Raw genomic sequence first — 22,061 nt, forward strand, 5'->3', positions numbered from 1 at the left:
GGATACGCTAATTCCTCTCCACTGCTTTTTTTTTCTACCAGTTCCAGTTATGTTCCATGTTATAAAGATTTTGGTCCTTCATTGAGGAATCTGAGACATCTAGAGATGAACCAGCTCCAGCTGGATTTCGCTTCATGAAGATTTCATGCATTCTGAGAGGAGATGCCAACTGCATGTGGTCTTTGAGGACAAAAACCTCCTCATCAGTACACAATTGTTGTACTGTATATTTCTAATCACACCCTCCAGTGGCACCCAAATGAGGATGAGGTTCAGGCCCGGCTCCATGAGGGGGACAGAGTGGGCCTGGCCCACCCAATCAGAGGCTTGGCCCACCCTGTCCCCACACCACATAACAGCCAATCATAAAATTGGTGCGATATTCAATCCAGCTCGAGATACGTTATTTTCTAATTTCAGCCCAAACCCCTTTTTTCCCCTCCTAGTCAGACAGACAGACTTAGCTCATTCATTCACATTCACGCAACCTTTGAGGTAAACGGACGCGCTTATTGCCCCCCTGTTACTTAATTGATACAAGATCTGTTAAGGGGTCAAAAAAATATTACAAATGCAAAAAGAGAGAATGAAAAATAAACGTTAACCCTTTATATATATATATAAAGTTACTAAATACTAAATACAATAACCCCCCCCCCCCCCCCCCCCCCCCCCCCCAATCCGCCCGGCCCACCTGGAATATCACTTGGCCCACCTTTCAACTCATATCTGGAGCCGGGCCTGATGAGGTTCACTTTTGAGTCTGGTTCCTCTCAAGGTTTCTTCCTCTTCCATCTAAGTTTTTCCTCACCACAGTCACCTCAGTCACCTCAGGCTTGTTCATTAGGGATAAATACAAACACATTTAAATAGAAGTCTAATATTAAACTTAAATTTTTTTTATTAAAATTATTACAATTTAAAATTTAAAATTTAAAATTCTTAAAATTTTTATTAAAATTAAAGTACATTTTTTTGCTATGTTTCTTATGTTCTATATACAGCTATACAGATAAATTTGAATTGAATGGATGAAATCCAGATTCCATACAAAGGATGCAGAACTCCCCTAGAAAGAGACACTATTGGTCATTGTGCTCATTCAAATTCTAAGGCTCAGGCATCTCTGTTAGATTTTTTTTTTTTTTTTTTTGCCATTCGGAATTCCTCTAGTACTCGACTACAAAGCCAAAGGAGTAAGGTCATTATGTGACCATTCAATTTACCCCGAAGAGCAAATCGGACATGCCTGCGATTGGCACTTGGCCTATATATAATTAGGTGATTTAATGCATTTCTGAATTTCTGTTCCCTGTGCAAAGGCAGTCTCTCTGGGATCCTACCCCTCTCTTGAAAATGCAAACGTTTTTTAGTCCAGGCCTCTTGAGGTCTTCTTCTCCTATGGCCTCTGGGTAATCATTTCAACCAATCTTCCTGCACTGCCACTCTTACCCAGCCTTCACCACCACACGCCTCATGTCTCAGGATACTGGTCCCGTCTTTAAGAGCCTCCACGATGCTTCACCCATTTGATGAGCTTCAAGGAGATCACTGCTGAGAAAAATAAGCTTGAGCTCAGTGGTGTTTCTCCAGTGGCCATGTTGCTCTTTGGTCCTGTTCAGTCTGGCCGGAGCAGGATTGAAAGCTTGACTCGGCACGCTGGATCAGAATCTGCCCTCGGGATAGAGCAGCTTTTCTGTGGGAGAGATCGCTCTATTGTACAGCAACTCTTTTTTGCACAAATTCGAGTGGGTTTAGTTGCCATGGAAACAACAGTTGAGATCAAAATGTTTGTAGGAAAAGAGAAAAAAAAAAAAAAGAACAAAAAAAAATGGTTTGGATTGCATCTTTAGATTTTAGTGCAGAAGGTTATGTAAGAACATGCATACATGCATCTACATATACATACGCACGTGGCGTGACACACGGCACGGTCGTATGTAGAGAGCGAATGTATTTGGAATCCAAAAGTTACAGCTAAGTCAACATCACGTTCCTAAGATCCGACGTGAAACAGGAAGACTAGCCTGGGAGTTAGTGTGCTGAAGTACAACCCACATGCCAGCTAACATCCAAACTAAAGCTAACTAACCAAGCTAACTAAACATCCAAAAGCTCCTTTCATTCAGTTCCGTTTAATTGAGATGCATTTCCACTCATCTAACATACCCCGAGGTTGTGTTTATCTCAAGCATTTTTTTGTCAACACATTTGTAAACATGTTAAACCAATGAGGCATTTGTACTGTAAATGAGTGGGTACGTGTGCCATAATTACCTGGACTGACATATTGTATGCCTTCTTTTGTGCCAGTAACACATGCACACATACACCTACCTAAATATTTGACCACATTAGATGATAAATGGTTGTTAAAACTAACTGCAGGAGTGTGAAACTCCAGGCGGAGGCCAACTACTTCTGCCCTGAACATTTAATTAACCCTCGATTATTTATTTAATACTTAGTGACAAAATGAACTATTCTTGTAGAAACAGTAGATGAAAATTGTCACTTTTTCCCCCCAGAAAAGATTTCTTCTCTTCGGGCCATATCGCAAGTTATCCAGCAGCACATATGTGCTTAAATGAGTTCTTACCCTTATAAAAGCTTAGAAGGGTTATTAGGGTTATAGCTGTATCAGATAAGTGTCTGGACCTGTTCTTGTAAAAATGATTATTCTGTGCTAATGCATTAATATTCACAAATAACAGCGAAATGGAAAATTCCTGACTAGCATTTTAGGTAGGTGGTCCTGGCTTCGGTATTCACTCATAACATGTAGAGAAAATAAAAAAACCTCCATACAGAAGGTAATGCAAGTTCAGGATCAAACCAGGGGGACAAATCAGGGCGAAACTGTAAGGTGGCAATGCTACACTCTGAGAAAGAACGACATACATCAAGAACCTTTTTTAGGACGTTTCAGGGCTCTACATATAAAACATAGATGAACGGTTCTGGTCGGTTGCGTATAATAGTACGGTGAGCATTGTGGGACGGTGGTTAGCACGTTTGCCTCTTACCGCTGAGGTTCATGGTTCATTTCCTACCTCCTCCCTGCATACATGGATCTTGAATGACCTCACCATGCTTAAGGGTTTCCTAGGGGTACTCTGGTTTCCTCCCCAAGTCCAACGCAGGCTGACAGGCATCTCCAACAGGCACCTCCACCGCATTGGAGGCTGTCCAGGGTGGGTGTTCCTTGCCTTGTCCCCAGATACTTGTCCCCCAAGTGCTACAGAGAACAGGTCTATCAAGTGTTACCTAAATCACCCTGAATATGATGACACACATTCTTGCCAGCAAGATCTGAGCTATTTGCCATTCCAGAGAAAAATGTAACACTCGTGAAACACTCGGAAATTACAATGGTGTTTTTGTGTACAGTATCTGTTCACTTTTCCTCCGCTAAATCGTTAAAAAAAATGTATTGTCAGATTTCCTCCTTCAATTAGTGCACTAATCAAGTTGGAGCCCCTCCTTGCACCTCACTTTCTCTCCAAAAGCAGAGCAGTCTTAAGAACTATTTCATGATCTATTTTTGACATATTATATTTGCACAGTGACCTGGATAGGAAATATTCATGAAACTGTCATTATGAATAGTTGTGATGCTGCTCTGCCATGCAATCCAATATGTCACTTCATTTCTCTGGGCTCTATGACAAGCTGTGGGATTATACTATGCATCCCAATAAAGTATGACATCGTAGTGAATTCATTCTGGTTATTAAATTAGTGATACGGACCAAACAACGGTGAAACATTTGTGATCTGTAATATGAAGAGGAGGGGGCACGGTGGCTTAGTGGTTAGCACGTTCGCCTCACACCTCCAGGGTTGGGGGTTCGATTCCCTCCTCCACCTTGTGTGTGTGGAGTTTGCATGTTCTCCCCGTGTCTCGGGGGTTTCCTCCGGGTACTCCGGTTTCCTCCCCCGGTCCAAAGACATGCATGGTAGGTTGATTGGCATCTCTGGAAAATTGTCCGTAGTGTGTGATTGTGTGAGTGTATGAGAGTGTGTGTATATACTGTGTCCTGAGATAGGCACAGGCTCCCCGTGACCCGAGGTAGTTCGGATAAGCGGTAGAAAATGAATGAATGAATATGAAGAGGAATAAGAGATGTCAAGTTATCATCAACAGCATGCAAAAGAAATCCCATAGCCAGAGCCTCAGAACTTCATGAAGTCGACTGGATTTCAAATTAGTTTTATCAGCCTTTACATGAAGACACAGTGGCTTAGTGGATAGCATGGTTGCCTCACACCTCAAAAGTTGCTTGTTCGGTTCCTGCCTCTACACTGTGTGTGAAGATTTAGCATATTCTCACCATGCTTTAGGGGTTTCCTCTGGGTACTCTGGTTTCCTCCCCTGTCCAAAGACAACTGTTGTAGGCTAATTGGCATCTCTAAATTGTCCATAGCATGTGAGTATGTGTACAATGGGTTTGTACCCCATCCAGGGTATCCTACGTCTTGTGCCCTTGCGCTGTGTAGGATACATAATACAGAGTACAACTTGATCATCCTTTTACAAATACATTTTGTCACAAAGCAAAGTTATAAAAATCTGGATTCTATGTCTATGTCTCTAATGACCAAACCTGGGGCTGTAACAGGCTTCTGTAACCTTTTCTGTAACAGGGGCCATTAAGGGGCCACATGTTACATTCAGCGGCCAAGTACAGGGTACATTCAAGCACACAAAATAATTTATTCAGTATGGTGCAAATACATTTCGGCAGTCGTTCCTTTTTCAAACGCTCGAGTGCCGCCAATTGTTTGGGGGTGGAATTGCATCTGTGATCGTTGTGAAAAATTCTCCGGTTGCTCTTCTCGTCGACGATTGATGGAACGGGGGCCAATCAGGGGCCAATCAGATTTCAGCAGGGGCCAGGGGCCCTGTGGCCCCGCCTCTAGAACCGCCCCTGTATAGTTGGCATATGAGAGAATCAGATAGAAGTATTCTGATAAAAGCCATGACACCTTTACAAATAAAATCTCTTTTCAAACCTTAATGGACGGAGAAAGCCAAAGTGTGCCTTTGACCAGAAGACCAAACATTTTATATCCAGCATTAACAGCCTCCTCGATCCAAAACCTTATATACAATCTTGTATACAACCAAGCTTCTGGTCAACTAAAGGATATCTTTTCCAGTGCATGGTGTATTTTGAGCAACAACTCTTCCTGAAGCAACTAAGCTTTCTATCAAACTCTTTGATATCAAGAGCTTGTGTGTGGGTGGATACCTCAAGCTAGAGAGTTTCAGACTGTAGGAAGATTCGTGGGCTTTCTGTATGTGCAATTTGATCCATTACTACGATCACAAGCAGACTTACTTTTAGTGGATGATGTGTGGATTGACAGGTGAGTTGGTCCCTAAGTCCATGATTCAAGCCAATTTTCTTCACATTTCCTACAGTAAGTTCGAGTGCAGGGTCAGCCATACTACAGCACCCCTGGACCAAAGATGTTTGTTCAAGGGCCAAAGAGTGGCAGCTTGGCAGTGCCGAGGCTTGAACTCTTATCCTCTGATCAACAACCCAAAGCTTTAACTGCTTGAGTGCCCACTGGCCAGACTTTGAACTTTCTTGGTTTCTATCTTGTTGCCAGTTTTTATTATTACATAGCATAGTGACACTGTGCTAAGCCAAGATGCTATCCAGGAGTTCAAGCCCACTTCTAGAGATAAGTATGATATTTGAAATGGCCCCACTTTATCTGCCTTGGGTTGGGTCTCTTGAAGTTTTTGATTATAAGAGTCTTGACAGCCTTGCTACCTAAATCCATCTTTTGTCACAAAATGAGTCTATCCAGCTATCAATGAAGTCTTGCTAGCTTGGTCAGCCTCACTTTCAATTATTTCTCCATCCACTGCCTGCCTGCCTATAACTATATCTCTAACTGCATCTACAGCTTAATACTGAACAAAGGGTTTGTAATTGTGTACATACTTCATTCATTCATCTTCTACCGCTTATCTGAACTACCTCGGGTCACGTGGAGCCTGTGCCTATCTCAGGCGTCATCGGGCATCAAGGCAGGATACACCCTGGACGGAGTGCCAACCCATCACAGGGCACACACACACACTCTCATTCACTCACGCAATCACACACTACGGACAATTTTCCAGAGATGCCAATCAACCTACCATGCATGTCTTTGGACCGGCGGAGGAAACCGGAGTACCCGGAGGAAACCCCCGAGGCACGGGGAGAACATGCAAACTCCACACACAAACAAGGCGGAGGCGGGAATCGAACCCCCAACCCTGGAGGTGTGAGGCGAACGTGCTAACCACTAAGCCACCGTGCCCCCTGTGTACATACTTATTCTAATGATTTTTTTTTGTTCCTATTTATCATTTTTGGCTGCTGTGTAATGCTTCTGTGTTATCCCAGCATTATCCCAGGTGGGTAGGTGGCCCTTTCATTCCGTTTGGCTCCTTTTGAGTTCACTCATGCCAAATAGCTATAGCCTGGCCAAACATTTCATCAAGATGGATTTTTATTTTTTTTTTCCTCCAGCGACAGAAAAATAAGAATGATTCATAGGCACGGTTAGATCCTGGTAGTGAAATGCAACTGCATGATATGATTTAAGCAAGGTCTTTGTGCCAGTGTGTAACCATATATTGTTTGTGGATGTGAGTGTTTAATTCATTGAGCTATGAGTGTCTGAAGGAACAGAACTGTAAATGTTTTAGCTGTTTTCGCATTCAATTTGATTGTTGAATTTGAACGCATTTAATTTGATTGTTTTCAAACTTTCTATTTAATCAGTGTTTATGAACGTAGATAGGAAAATAAATGATTTATCAACGTGGAAGACATCTGAGAATAAATTATCACTTCCTACTTGGAAAATATTGAATAAACAAACTAGATTTATCTACAAAGATGCATTAGTGGCACAAAAAAATATTAAATTTAGCCTCACTGTGTAGGAGAATTACAAGCTTCAGATTTAATCTTGAGCAATCTGTGTTTCCATGGTATTGAAACTGTGACAGCGCTGTAGCACATCAGGCTGCCATGTGTCACTCGTCTTTGTTTCGTCTCTCTATCTCCTTTTCATGTGTTTAAACATTTTTGACACATTATTATTCAGAGAACTCCGAAACGCATCCCACTGAAACAGTGGACAATTACGGCAACGCATGCCTGCGTCTCGTTATAAACACAGCCCTGCTTGTTCGCTTGGTGGATTGTGGGAAGTGCTACGTAAAACAGACGCAAATATATGAAGTTGGAAAGCCTTCCAGCCCAGTGCTCTGGGTGTTATTGTATTCATACATACACTCACACCCTTTCTGTCCTTTCCTTAAATGACACATCTAGCCTCTTCATTCTTAAAAAAAGCAAGTAAAAATAACACAAAACGTGTTAACTGTAAGTCAGTCTGTCAAACAACACGGCACGAAATTGAGACAGAAACAGAACTAAAAATGGCCACCTTCCTGATCTGTGACTTGTCTTTCCTGACATGTGGTAGCCTAGTGGTTAAGTTGTTGGGCTACCAATTGGAAGGTTGTGAGTTCGATCCCAGGTCCACCAAGCTGCCACTGTTGGGCCCCTGGGCAAGGCCCTTAACCCTCAATTGCTCAGTTGTACAAAAATGAGATAACGTAAATCGCTCTTAATAAGAGCATCTGTCAAATGCTGTAAATGTACTGAACTAGAAAGCTGATTGAGACAGATCCATATTCGCTATCGGCTCTTATTCAACTTATTCAACAAACAGAGTAATGATTTATATTCTAACTATTAAGTATCACCCAGTAGAAGGTGGGTTCACCTTTTGAGTTTAGGTTCCTCACAATGTTCCTCTGTCATGTCACCTCAAGGAGTTTTTTTCCTTACCTCTAAATCTGCCTCCTATAGATAGATAGATAGATAGATAGATAGATAGATAGATAGATAGATAGATAGATAGATAGATAGATAGATAGATAGATAGATAGATAGATAATGTCCATGGTTTAAATGTGCTGTAAATGAAAAAAAAAAAATATTATAACACATATAGTATATGTATAGTATAACACATATGTTAATATACAAGAAAGCTTTGGGCTACTATTGAGGTAGCCTAACTGAGCGTTCATAAAAATTTACCTTCTGGAAGGTCAACGTCCTTTGACATCCAAATTCATTTTTTCTTGCATTTCTGGTCAAATAAAACACTAAGAAGTTCTAAGAAGATAATGTGTTTGATACCAGACCCACCAGTGTGCATCACACCATTTCCTGTCTAATCAAAAATGTGATGAATTCAAAATAAAAAGAGTTTTAATGGAAGATTTTTCCTTCTCTCTGAACCCTGTCTGAGCAACAAAAGTCATGTATCTATTTATATAAGGAACTGAAAGCATGGAAACATGAGTGTTTTTTCCCCCACGCCAATTCTTTTACATGTAAAGAGCATGATGCATGCACACACTCACTACAGTACTGAGTGGAAGGATGAGTGTAACACAGATCGCCATGGTAACCGATTTTCCCGCGGCCCGATCTGCCTGGAGGGCGAAAAGAGATAAACTGCTCCTCTAAAAAGTACGTGGGAGACGGTAGTGGATCCGGAGGGGAGGGGGTGGGTGGGGGATGGCAACTGTTCCGCCACCGTTCCAGCCTTTTCCTTTTGCCTTCCTGAGTCTTTCTGAGTCTCTCTGTTGTGCTGCTGATGCTGATGCTGCTGCTGGTGGTGGTGCTTTACGCGCCCGACGCGTGAGACCAACGTGCAGGATTTTCCGCCACCTCTCGACCGGTTTGAATCACGGAAACCTACAGACAGGAGAGAGATGCAATGAGGTTCAATGAGGAAATCGATTTGTTTTCTCCAAGGTTTTGCATGCATGTATGACAAGAGATATCACGTCTTCATTTTAACTCTTTTTTGCTGGTTGGAAAATTCTCGTGCGCACCGACAGACATCAGGGTTTTGGTATTTTTTAATTGGGTGAAAGGGAAAGGTGGAGATGCACCGGGACCTCTCGTGCCGCCCGACATCTGATGCATAGCCAGCAACTTTTTAGGGGAGAAAAGTTCCTGGAATGTAAACAGCAGGAGCGGAGCACCGATCTGACCTCGCTTTTTAGAAGTGGATGCGCTTGGCATGGAGTGAGAGCGGCATCGCGCTCGTTCCTTGCACTCGCTCGCATCACGTCCGGTCGGCATGGTCCGCTCCGGACAGAACGCGCCGAACGGGACGGGCTCGGGCTCGGGCTCGGGCACAGACTCGGGTGCGCGCGCAGAATGTCCCGGTAACGAGGCACCAAAGAGCATCAAAGCGCGGCGCGCAAAACCTCCACCTCCTGGCAGCCGGAACTGTCTCACTGCAAACAGGTCGCTGTTCATCTTCGCCGAGAATAACCCGGTCAGGAAGTACGCACGAAGGATCATAGAATGGCCATATCCTTACCTTTTACACGTTCAATCAGGTGTGTGTGTGTGTGTGTGTGTGTGTGTGTGTGTGGGCATAGAAATGGGGTTAGGGGGTGATGTCTAAACTTTGACCCAAATTCAACATGAATCAACATCCTTAGTCTGTAATACAGATAATAACCGTCTTTTTTTTAACGGTACCATCAAGTACCTTTAGTACGCATGTTTATACTTAAAAGACACATACTAGTAGGTGCAAACGAGTACCCTTGATTGTATCACCCCCAACCCCAATGCAACAGGGCAAAATACAGCAGGGCATCGTTAGGATTAGGACTAAAGGATGAACCCATTAGGTTACACACTCGGTCGGTTTCAGGAACGCTTCGAAGAGTTGAGTCACATGTTGCAGAGTTGGGAAAAGGTGAGATGTTCTGGGATGAGGATAGAAACGTGAAAACACTGCTCTAGGATTAACACTGTATTTTGGGTGTCTTGTGTCTATCACTAATTCTCCAGCATCAAGATGGAGCTAGGACTGATGGTTTGTTAGTAGAAAACAGTCACTAAAGTGTTAAATGTTTGTCACTGGGATATCTTTAGTTAAGGGAACAAATACATATTTCAGATACATAACTGGACCTTTAGGAGTGGTATTGATGATGACATTGATTAATGATACTTTTTTTTTAAATTGCCTGTACTTTGGGGAACATAATTTTTTTGAACTGTAGGGTTTTTTTTGATCCTGAATTTAACATATTGTGCTGGGTTGTGCTTGTGGAGCTCACAAAATGACCACACTACACTGTATGTAAATCCATGCTTGCTTAAGGAAGTAATAATGACTTATTAAAGATAATAAACTGTACCTGAAAGTGCTTATTCCCAGTCAAGTTCGAGGTTTATCCAAAAGCCTTTTCCGGGGAAAACTTCCTAGACGGGACGCCCGATTTTCTGATTCGTTTCCTAGGTTACAATCATCTCAGAGATTGCGTTAAAGATGTCAGGGTTTTAATTAGTTGAATTGGATCTGAATTCTAGAGGTTAAAAGAACACATATTAATGTTAAACCTACCTTTTTTGCATATTATTTTGGCATGGGAGGAAATAAAAAAGCCTCATCAATTGATTCCCAGTTGTCTGTGCATCGTGTTAATATTAAACCGAAATCTGGAACATTGCTGGAGCAAAACTCTACGCCAGATTCAGACAAATGCATGGAATTTGTAGTTAATAGCTGTAGGAAACTCTAAAACACCTTTATTACTGTATATTTGGTGAGGCTCTTTATAGCAATTCACCAACTGAGCCTTTTTTTGTTACTAATGGATCCATTAGAGTTTAAGCTGTGATAGATACATTAACTTCAGTCTCAATCGGCAAAGTAAGAGCTAATCACAAGGCTACCTGTTGCTTTGTTTAGGAAACTGACGATCGGGCAATTAAGAGGTGTACAATTTAAAAGAATCTCTTTTTATTTTACATATTTACAACCAATCAGCAGAAATATTGGGTATAAAATAGTTATGTGAATGCAGGTTCAAACCAGTATGACTCATAAACAGAACCCAGGGTATAAAGCATTGGGGTTGAGGTCAGATAAACTGGTCAGGAGGTTAGAAGTTTAAATCCCAGCATCACCAGCTTCCCTGTCTGCTACTCACGTCTGTATAAAACTGTAAATGATGTAGATGTAATATTAGACTAATTATTTGTACTTCCATTCTCACGAAGGATCTAAATGGTGACACCAGTTACGTTTCTACGCTTAACCGCTGTTGTCGTGTTTGTAGTTTTTATATATTAGACAGTTTGAAGTGGTTATGTTTGGTTTTACACTGAAACTTCATGTTACCAATTTTGACCCGAGTTGCAGGCTAAACAGATGAGATTTCTCTTTTTTTTTACTGTGACTGGTTTACTTTTGTGATGAATGGGGTATTTATTTTTCTGTATAAAGGGGCTGTTTGTCAACTTTGGGTAGGTTCAGTAAACTATGCTATGGGCTTCGTTACACGATGTTGTTGTTCCTTACATTATTATGATTATTATTCGTATTCATTATTTGCTATGAATTATTCAGTAACTACAGTGAGACTATTAGAACTCTGTGTAGTTACAAGGGTGAAGAATGTAAGTCTGAAACCTGCCAGCGTCTTCTACGGATAATTGTTTTGGGTTGGATGTTTTTCTGTTTGGAGTGACAGTATCTCAGAGCTTTTTTTTAAGGATCCGGGCGTCTGTGCTGCTGAAACTGCGACAGCGCTGTGGCGCGTCTGTCTGCCGTGTGTCACTCCCTATTGTTTAATCTGTCTGTCTCTGCTGTCCTTTTTCATATGTTTGACTGCGGAAAAGACTGAATCGACTAAGTGACTGCGTTCACCTAAGGTGCTTTAATGAGCTCCTTGTTTATAACTTCCCTGAAGGTGTTTTACACGAAGCCGATCTGGGATTAAGCGAATGTGGGAAGTTCTCGAAACGGCCGAGACTATTTATAGAAGCTCGGTGTTGTGTAGACTTGGTCTGTTCAGCGTGAATCACTGAGATTCCAACGGCTTCATCAACACGCCGTCCATTGTGGCTTAATGACACCGTTTATGATGATGACGAGAAACTAATCACGGATCAGAGGACTGTTTCTTTTTTTTTTTTTCATTTTTTCATTTATTCATTCATTCATTCATTCATCTTCCCTGATCATTTTCTATTAGTCAGGGTGTTGACGGATCTATTCCCAGAGCCTGTGTTTTTGGGGTCTGGATAGAAACCAGGAAACCCTGAGGAAACCCACACAAAGGCTTTGCAGAGAACATTTAATGCTCTAATATATAATTTACCGTTGATTGTAATTTAGAATGGATTGTATACTGAAGACATCTAACTTCCTATAGACGTCATTTTATCTTCTTGTCTTCTTGTGCAAGTTACAAAGAGGCTTTTAACCACAGCATACGGTGTGAATGTGATGGTTTCTTTCTTTCTTTCTTTTTTTCTTTTTTTTTTTTTTTTTTCCCATTCAGCCGCCTACACAGAATAACCACTGTGCAAATGGTTTTCAAAACACTCATCACAAGGCACATTGAACATAATTTAGAGTCAAAGCTATTAGTATGGATGGCACTGTAATTTACCACTGTGATGCACATGCAATTTTAGTGAATGGCTAGCTAATGGAAATGATAATGAGATTCGCAGATTAGCTCCAGATTTCCGTGAATTTAGAGGGTTTTTTTTTTTTACTGTCTAGTTTTCAGGGTGAATCTGGTGTATTTCAATTATGTATTATTTTGCTGGGATGTAAATCTGGTGAGGTGAGTCTGTGTAAAATTAGTGGTTGTGTACCACATCGACATCACCGGAAGTGCTCCTAAACATAAAGGATAACTCAAACAAGAGTTTTCTTTTCTCACTCACTATGTTCCAGAGATATTTATCGTGATATTAATGAGGTGATCAGCATAAAATGACTGAAGCAGACTCAAATCCCAGAATGCAATGCGGTTCTACAACGATCAACAAGACCATAAGAGTGATGGTGTGGATGGTGGTGGTGTTAGCATCAGAGCTTTGGAAGTACATAAATAGAAGTGAGGGAGCTAGACTAAAGGACTAAAGTGCTGCTGCATCGCTCTCTTTATAGAAGATGTTGGAGACTGTTAATAAAATGGTACACAATCTTGGATGCCATTGAGGGTAAATGGTGGTTTAGGAGTTTGCATGTTTACCTCAGCTTGATTCCTGGCTCTTCCCTATTTGTGTGTGTGTGTGTGTGTGTGTGTGGAGGTTGCATGCTCTCCTCATGCTTTAGGGTTTCCTCTGTGTACTCCAGTTTCCTGCTCCAGTCCAGGCTGCAGGCTGATTAACATCTCTAAATTGTACATAGTATGTAAATGAGTGTATGTACCCTTGTTGGAACCCTGTCCAAGTTGTCGCCTTGCTTGTCTTGTGCCCCGAGTGCCTTGGAACAGACTCCAGGTTCCCTGCAACCCTGTGTAAGCACTACAGATAAATGGATGGATGGATGGATGGATGGATGGATGGACGGATGAATAAATGGACGGATGGATGGATGTATGGACAGATGGATTGGTGGATTGATGAATGGATGTACGGATGGATGGATGTACGGATGGATGGATGGATGGATGAATGGATGGATGGACGGATGGATGGATGTATGGACAGATGGATTGGTGGATTGATGAATGGATGTACGGATGGATGGATGTATGTATGGATGAATGGATGGATGGATGGACAGTTGAATGGATGGATGGATGGATGGAAGGGTGGATGGACAGATGGATGGTGGATTGATAAATGGATGGATGGATGGACGGATAGACGGATGAAATGACAGACTCCAGGTTCCCTGGAACCCTGTGTAAGCACTACAGATAAATGGATGGATGGATGGATGGATGGATGGATGGATGGATGGATAGATGGATGGACAGATGAATGGACAGATGGATGGATGGACAGATGGATGGTGGATCGATGAATGGATGGACGGATGAATGGATGAATGGACAGATGGATGGATGGATGGAAGGGTGGATGGAGAGATGGATGGATGGATGGATGGACGGATGGACGGATGGACGGATGAAATGACAGACTCCAGGTTCCCTGCAACCCTGTGTAAGCACTACAGATAAATGGATGGATGGATGGATGGATGGATGGATGGACAGATGAATGGACAGATGGATGGATGGACAGATGGATGGTGGATCGATGAATGGATGGACGGATGAATGGACAGATGGATGGATGGACGGATGGAAGGGTGGATGGACAGATGGATGGTGGATTGATGAATGGATGGATGTACATCATTCACAACCAGATGTCAATTTAATAAGATTGATAAGATCCTCCATCTTGTAAAAGTTTTATATAAACCTTAACCTTGCTGTTACTCCATTCGAGTACATGATCCTGGCTACCATCATAGCCAACTGTGTCGTTCTGGCTCTGGAGCAGCATCTCCCTGGTGAAGACAAGACACCCATGGCCAAAAGACTGGTGAGTTATTCATTTATTTATTTATTTATTTTTTGAGAACCCCTGGACCTTAAGCATTGCTTGAACACTGTGAAATGTTCTGTGTAGTGTATTAATATTGAGTAAAAAAAAAAAAAAAAAAAAAAAGCATAAGTGCTGTTAAACCGTACTGAGTCATTCGCCTGTGTGTGTTCGGATCCGTGTTTCTACACTAAAGAGCTTTTCGCCGTGAATCTCCAGGTGAGATAAGAGTTGCGCCATGATCATGATGATCACTCCACATAGAGAACGTGGAGGATGTGTTCACTTAATATACAATCACACGTCATATCTGCAACGCCCACAGCCCTTGCGCTCGGTGATTCACGGGTGGATACTGCAAATTCGATGCACGTAGCACTTATAATGAGAAATGTCATATTAATAGCAAATGCTGATTTTTTTTTTTTTTTTTTATTAGAATTTTTTTGGGATTTGCAGGCACAGGAAACAAAGTGCAGGGTGTCTTTATCTCACCTCTCACTTATGCCTGTATCCGTGCTCTTTTACTTAACCATGGTAACGACACAGCACTCGTTTCCTCTCCTTTTTCCGACTTAATAAAGACGTTGAAATAAAAACATAAAGGAGGAAACAAGCTCACCTTCTGTCTAGACACTGCTCTGTTATACAAAAAAAAAATAAATAAATCCTGAGAGCATTGTGTGGAGCAGTTGAGTTTAAATAGAAAGCTGGAAATAATATGAGAATCTTGTGAACTTGTTTCTTGACTCGTCTTACTTGCATTTACCTCTCTACGTTTCTGTGTGTCCACAATCCAACAGGAGAAGACTGAGCCCTATTTTATTGGGATCTTTTGTTTCGAAGCCGGCATCAAACTCCTAGCCCTTGGCTTTGTTTTCCACAAGGGTTCATACCTGAGAAATGGCTGGAACGTCATGGATTTTATTGTCGTGTTGAGCGGGTAAGTGATATTTCTCTCGCCTTACAGTGCATTTCCTGTTATTTACAGATATGAGCCTCTGGAGCTAAGCCCCGCCCCTTTCCATATATTCCTGCATTGTTAAACTAAAAAAATAGCTGTTATATTTGCATTTATTAGCCTAGAAAATCTAGTATCACAACCTGCGATCATTGATCGTTACCATAAAAGTTCATGTTGATGTTCCTCCTGTTTGTACAGCGTTTCGTTCTCTGCTGAGACATGAGAGCATTTAGACTGCATCCTTTCACACCGACATCACAACCCTCCCTTCCTTTTTCGATCAGGCTTATATAAAAGCGGCATCATCGGTCTGATTTGCTGGTAGCTATGCGACAGAACAAGCTGCCGGAGCTCTGAGTAAGACTGGATCCATACCAAAATGATTCTTGGATAATCTCGTCAGTTCTTTATTTTGGTCTGATCGAGGTCTCTTAAAAGTTCTACCTGTGCATTAAGGTCTAGCTGTGAGACATGTTCCCAAATGGAGGATACTTTCTTTATTAGTTTCAGGACCTTCTTTGCATTGGTGGCTCATCCGGCACGTAGCATCGAGTCCTCATTTACAACAACCTCTGATTTGAATTCCATTGAAATGAAACTAATGACCATTTTTGAGCGATGAAGTTGCGTGAGTTATTAATACATCTAGTGGTTAAAATTGGAACTGCAATAGAAGTCTCTTTGGGCAGGAATCGTGCAGTGCCATCTTCATGAACAGTTTCATGGGAGAAAGAGTAGATAGGACAGGTGATAAGTCTGTGGGGACATGGTAGCCTAGTGGTTGGGACTACTGATCGGAAGGTTATGAGTTTGAATCCCAAGTCCACCGAGTTGCCACTTGGGTTGGGCCCCTGAGAAAGGCCCTTATTGCTCAGTTGTATAAATTGAAATACAAAAGCGTGTCTGCTAAATGCTATAAATGTAATGGGTTGCCAGATTGGGCTGGTTTAAAAACTGGTATGTATCCACCAAGATCTTGTATTGAGGGATTACGGAGTGGGACGATGTCTGTACATCAGAAAAGCGTGTACCGTTAGCGTGATACTGTATGTCTCGAATTTTCTAACTGATATTGGGTTCATTTCAAGTCTTTCCGTGGTTTGTGAGATGTATTTTGGCAGAACTACATTCGAACAAAGACACGCCTAATAGTGATCGAGGCTGAATGTTGGATGAAGGTCCATTTTTGACTTGACTTAATTTTGTTTGAGGCTTTAATGTTGTTATGATTTTTTTTTTCCTGCCACACTATAATCTATCGTCATGAGCTGCTGCAGCTTATTTAAGCCTCAGAAGGACTTTTCACTCCTGAAATAGTTCCCTGAGTGATTGTAAACCTCGAGCAAACAGAATACTGGGTTATCTTGCATGAGGTTCATATCACACTGCTCATACGTTACACAGGCTTAACAATTAATCCTGTTTAGAAGGACAAAAATCTGCAGTCTGAAAAGCTCTACTTACTCCAGGTGCTTCCATTTTTCTATTCAATGCTCCGTAGTTTCTTGGTTGTTGCGATACACAGTAGCTCGACTCGATGGGATACATGAACATGACCTCAAATTTGGCAAACCCAGTGTTTATTACAGCGATGAGTTCTTGCAATAAGCAATATAAATGTATACATCATAAATTTATATCATTTCTGTCATTAAAGCATTATGTAAATGACATATAAGTAATGTAAGGAATAAAAATACACATGGTCGTAGATGAGAACCTGGTAAAAAAAAAAAAAAAATCACTATTTTGCCAAAAGTTCCCAAAAGTTCTATTTGTGTTTGTGAAAATACACTTCCTGTCAGTGGACACGTCGCCGGTTACCGTCATTCACTGGGAGTTTTTCCACATTTTCGGCTTATCAGTTAGAAAGTGGCAGCATGTAACACTGTCAGCTGGTGCTGAGTTGTTTAGCGAGGGCGGCCCTATGCGTAGGAGTTGCAGCAAATTCCAAACCATGCAGTGATTATAGGTTAGAAAGTAGTTTTTTTAGTCATTTACATAGATCTTTGTTTTTATTTTGGAAACTGCGATGGAGTCTTTTGGCTGTTATGAATGGAAGAATTCGATGCATACTTAAACAGATTGGTTCTGCATATATGGAACCTTGTTTCTGGAACTTTTGGTCCCAGATAGGCGGGTCTTTTTAGAATCAGGTAGAATTTTGGCGATTCGATCAACTATTTGATCTTTTCTAAAATACGCCGTTCATGAACATGTCACAGCGTCATCTACATATACAGATACACTCCGAAAAGTAATGGCACTCATTCACATCTTACACGTTCTTTCAGTTATAGATTTGTTTTTATATAAAAGCTTCATCTCTAACCAAGGTTTCTACATAGAGCCAATTTTTTTTTGAGAAAAGGTTTCTATTGATCAGACACAAAACCACAGGGTTCTATATATTCCAATGGACTTTATTTTTATTTTTTTGTAGTGTAGTGAAAATGATGAAATGTTCATTTTTATTGTAACTCATTATTTGAATCAAGAAATTGTTGTCTAACTGCTTCTGTCATTCATGTGTAGATAGATAGAAAATAAGGTGTGGAACTAAGTGAGGGAGAAAAAAGCGAGAGAAGGGGGGGGGGAAGAAAGAGTGGAAGAAAGGAAAGCAGAGCGAGAGAGAGAGAGAGAGAGAGAGAGAGAGAGAGAGAGAGAGATGTGGAAGAGGGGAAAAAAGACGAAAATAAAGAAAGAGTGGAATTCAAGAAAGATGTAAAGCTGAAAGGAATGACAGACAGACAGACAGATAGATAGATAGATAGATAGATAGATAGATAGATAGATAGATAGATAGATAGATAGATAGATAGATAGATAGATAGAAAAGAAGGATTTGAGGAACAAAGTGAGGGAAAACATTTTGTGATAGAGAAGGGGAGAAAGAGAGAGTGGAAGAAAGGAAAGCAGATAGGGAGAGAGAGAGAGAGAGAGAGAGAGAGAGAGAGAGAGAGAGAGAGAGAGGAAGGCAGAAAATTGTATAAAGATGTAAAGCTGAAAGGAATGACAGACAGACAGACTGACAGACATAGATAGATAGATAGATAGATAGATAGATAGATAGATAGATAGATAGATAGATAGATAGATAGATAGATAGATATCTACATTTATAATCAGGTAAAGAAGAGTGTAACAGAGTGTCCGTGGTGGAGCAGAACTGTAAGGCAGTGAAGTATTAGTGAGACACGGTGACATTAGTGAGACCTAGCCGTGAATATATATAATAATATAACGTAAACCCTGCTTTATGTAATCATGCATGAAATTTGGATGGTTTTGTATGTCATTATTTAAATTCCTTGATCTACACTGACATCAGTCTTGCTATGTATTTATACACTTCATCCATTCAGCAGTTCTCTATCATCTCTATTTAATTGACAGAAAACACGTTTTTATCTTAATGACCCATTTTTCCATGCGATATAGTCCCGAAATCATCCTTATCGAGGCTTTCAGAGCTTTCCAGTGCTGATGAGAATGAGAAGCTTCATCCTTCCAAACAAAATTTTGGCAAAGGTCTCATGACGTCAGCCAGTCAGCAGACGAGATGAAGTGAAACTCAGCCAAGATGTTGGCTTCAGAAGCTGCTCTGCTCCCACACTCTAGTTTAAAGGTGTTGAGGTAGAAACGGCGCACAAGTGGCACATGTTACAGTCACATTGTTTTTCACTCTGGTAACATTTTTTTTTTTTTTTTGTGAGCTTATTGAGAATAATTAAGCAGTTCAGTTTGACCTGCTTGTAATGACTCTACCTCATCTAATGTATAATGATTGATTTTTTTTTGCAAGAAAACATGACAAGACGCGTCAAGACACTATTAAAGCAGATATATGTCTTTTATCAGATTTTTCCGAGCTTGTTTTTTTGATGATTGACATAAAATTAGTCATACTAACATTCTGAAAACGTTTCAACAACCTTCCAGTCGGTGAAACACAACGTTTCAGACATGAAAATTGCCAAAACGTTGCTTTTTATTTATTACAGCTGACACATTCGAACTGTTTATATCCATTGTTTACAGTATGTTAACAAAGACTTCGAGACTCATGACCTCGTATCTTATGATGTCATGATGTTATGACAAAAGCAATGTTACATCTAACAGCTTTTTGGATAAGCTTTTATAAATGATTATGTATGTTTATGTCACCGGTCATTAAACGCTAATGTCAGGGATCAGCGCGGACTTTTGGACACGTGCGATTGTTTGTTTTTGTCACGTGGCTGCCCCGCCTTCGTCTGCTCCTCCCTGTCTCCACACCTGTTCCCCATTGTGTGTGATTGTCCTTTTGTGTATTTAAGTGAGCCGCTCTGCTGAATGCAAGGCGGATTCAATAGTTACGTTTAGTCCTTTGTATGGTCTTCATTATTTATTAAACCCCTATCGTTTGAAGCTATCCTGCGTACGGGTCTGTCTCCTTCCTTCCAAGGTGTGACAGAATGAATCCGCCTAAAGAACTAAGACCCAGCAGGATAGCTTCCAGCACGGACCTTTTGTTTTTCCTTCTTCCCCTGGACTGTTCCGTCAGTCTTTCTGGCCCTTTTTCCAGTGACATCGCTCCGCATTTCTCCGGTGAGGGACGCCGCTCCATTTCCGGTTCCTCCGAGGAGGACGTCGCCTCACCATATTCGCGGAGGATGTCACCATCCTAGTTGGGCCCCTTTTTATTTTTTGGTGCCCTGCGGCATCGCCCCGCATTTTTCCGGTCCACTTCCGTTTTCCCAGAGGAGCACGTCGCTTCACTTCTTCTGCGGGGGGTGCTGCAGGCCCGAGGCGGAGAATCTTTCCCGCCCTCCCGCCCTTTTCCTCTGTTCGTCAAGGCGAGGGTTTGGCCGCGGTGCGTCGGGGGATGCTGCTCGGCAAGTTAGCTCGGCTGTGGACTTTGCTCGGCCCTTCAGCTCAGATGCGGACGTCGCCTCGGCCCTTCAGCTCGGCTGTGGACGTCGCTCGGCCCTCTCTGACTGCGCCGCCGTGTGCCCTGCTCCCCCCACCTGCCTTGCCGTGTGCCTTGGCTCCCCTCGCCTACCTCGCCGTGGTCCTTGCTCCCCCCACTGGCCTCGCCGTCGTCCTTGCTCCCTTCATCTGCCAATCGCCGTGTGCCCCCCCCCCCCCCTTCTGGACTTTGTCAGGTTTTGCCGCTTCGGGAGCCGCACCTTAAGGGGGGGTTCTGTCAGGGATCAGCGCGGACTTTTGGACACGTGCGATTGTTTGTTTTTGTCACGTGGCTGCCCCGTCTTCGTCTGATCCTCCCTGTCTCCACACCTGTTCCCCATTGTGTGTGATTGTCCTTTTGTGTATTTAAGTGAGCCACTTTGCTAAATGCAAGGCGGATTCAATAGTTACGTTCAGTTAGTTACGTTTAGTCCTTTGTATGGTCTTCATTATTTATTAAACCCTATCATTTGAAGCTATCCTGCGTACGGGTCTGTCTCCTTCCTTCCAAGGTGTGACAGCTAATGGACTTACTGTATGTAGGTATTATGTAAAAACATGAACACTACCGTAAAGGAATTGGAATTCTTTGTTAAAACAAATACATGCGTACTTAAAAGATTTTAATGATGTTGATGTTGTAGCTCAGTGGCTAAGGTGTTGGACTATTGATCAGAAGGTCTTGAGTTTGAATCCCAAGGCCAGCAAGCTGATGCCCCTGATCAAGACCCTTAACTCTCAAATGCTCAGCTGTATAAGTGAGATAATTTTCAGACAGTAAGTTGATATTCACTCTGGTGACGTTCGCTGAGGTCCGAATCTAATCATCGTTCCGGTTTCAGACTCACTCGATTCTCTCGAACCCTAGTGCATTTGCGTTTATATTACATCATCACAAACACGTCCGTGCACGGAAAACACACCCGTATCGACTCACCGTATTTTTTTTTTAGTTGTTATCTCTCTGCTGTTATTACGGCGCATTAACGCACTTCATCGTCTCTTCTTCGACCAGCCAGAAGCTAATAATAATAATGTCTAGTGATCATCAGCTAAAATACACACATGCAGGTTACGTTTCTTCCCGAACAAGTCAAGTGCACAGTACAAGTTGCGTTCACGTGCTCCAGTGTAACCGAACTCACACTGTAAATCATTTCCGGATGGTTAAAATTTCTGAAGCGTAAAGACTGGAATAACTGAAGACACTGGTGTTGTGGATATGAAATGGATACAGCGCTCTTTATATCGAGCGTATACTCTGAGCAAATACACTTTTTCCTCCCGTTCGGACAAAAACAATAAACTCTAGGTTATGTATTAACTATGAGCTTCCCACAGCATATTAAGTCATGGCCTCAATATATTAACTTGTGGCCTCAATATAATAATTCCTGTCTATGCCTTATTAAAAAAAAAAAACCCTCAGAGCCAGCATATGTTATTTCACATGGAAATATATTCACTGTATATTACTGATACTTAATCTGTTCGCTTTTAATTTCAGAGCTCTTATCTGTTATATTGCACTTGCCCCTTATTGGTATAATCCCTCCTGTTTTGCAATGTAACCCAGTTTCCCCCCCCGTATGCAGCTGACACACTTTCAGCCATCACACGTTCAGCCTCCTTCGACACAGAAAAAAAGTAAGTCAGACTTAAAAGAAAACTACACATGTGCCACTCCGGTCCTTGAGGACCAGAAACAAGGCCAGTAG

The 22,061-nt window shown here is 41.8% G+C and overlaps 1 protein-coding gene across 1 annotated transcript in view; it reads left to right on the top strand.

Moving 5' to 3' along the window:
- The first annotated feature begins 14,325 nt into the window (after nucleotides 1–14,325).
- Nucleotides 14,326–22,061, top strand: part of cacna1eb (calcium channel, voltage-dependent, R type, alpha 1E subunit b) — a 72,965-nt gene continuing 65,229 nt past the window's right edge. Inside the window, exons 1-2 of the mRNA XM_060875088.1 lie at nucleotides 14,326–14,426; nucleotides 15,230–15,369. Coding sequence (XP_060731071.1) covers nucleotides 14,334–14,426; nucleotides 15,230–15,369 — 233 coding nt within the window. The 5' untranslated portion in view covers nucleotides 14,326–14,333. The remainder of the gene's footprint in view (nucleotides 14,427–15,229; nucleotides 15,370–22,061) is intronic.

Source organism: Tachysurus vachellii, chromosome 7, assembly GCF_030014155.1.
Source record: "Tachysurus vachellii isolate PV-2020 chromosome 7, HZAU_Pvac_v1, whole genome shotgun sequence".
NCBI classification, from domain to species: domain Eukaryota; kingdom Metazoa; phylum Chordata; class Actinopteri; order Siluriformes; family Bagridae; genus Tachysurus; species Tachysurus vachellii.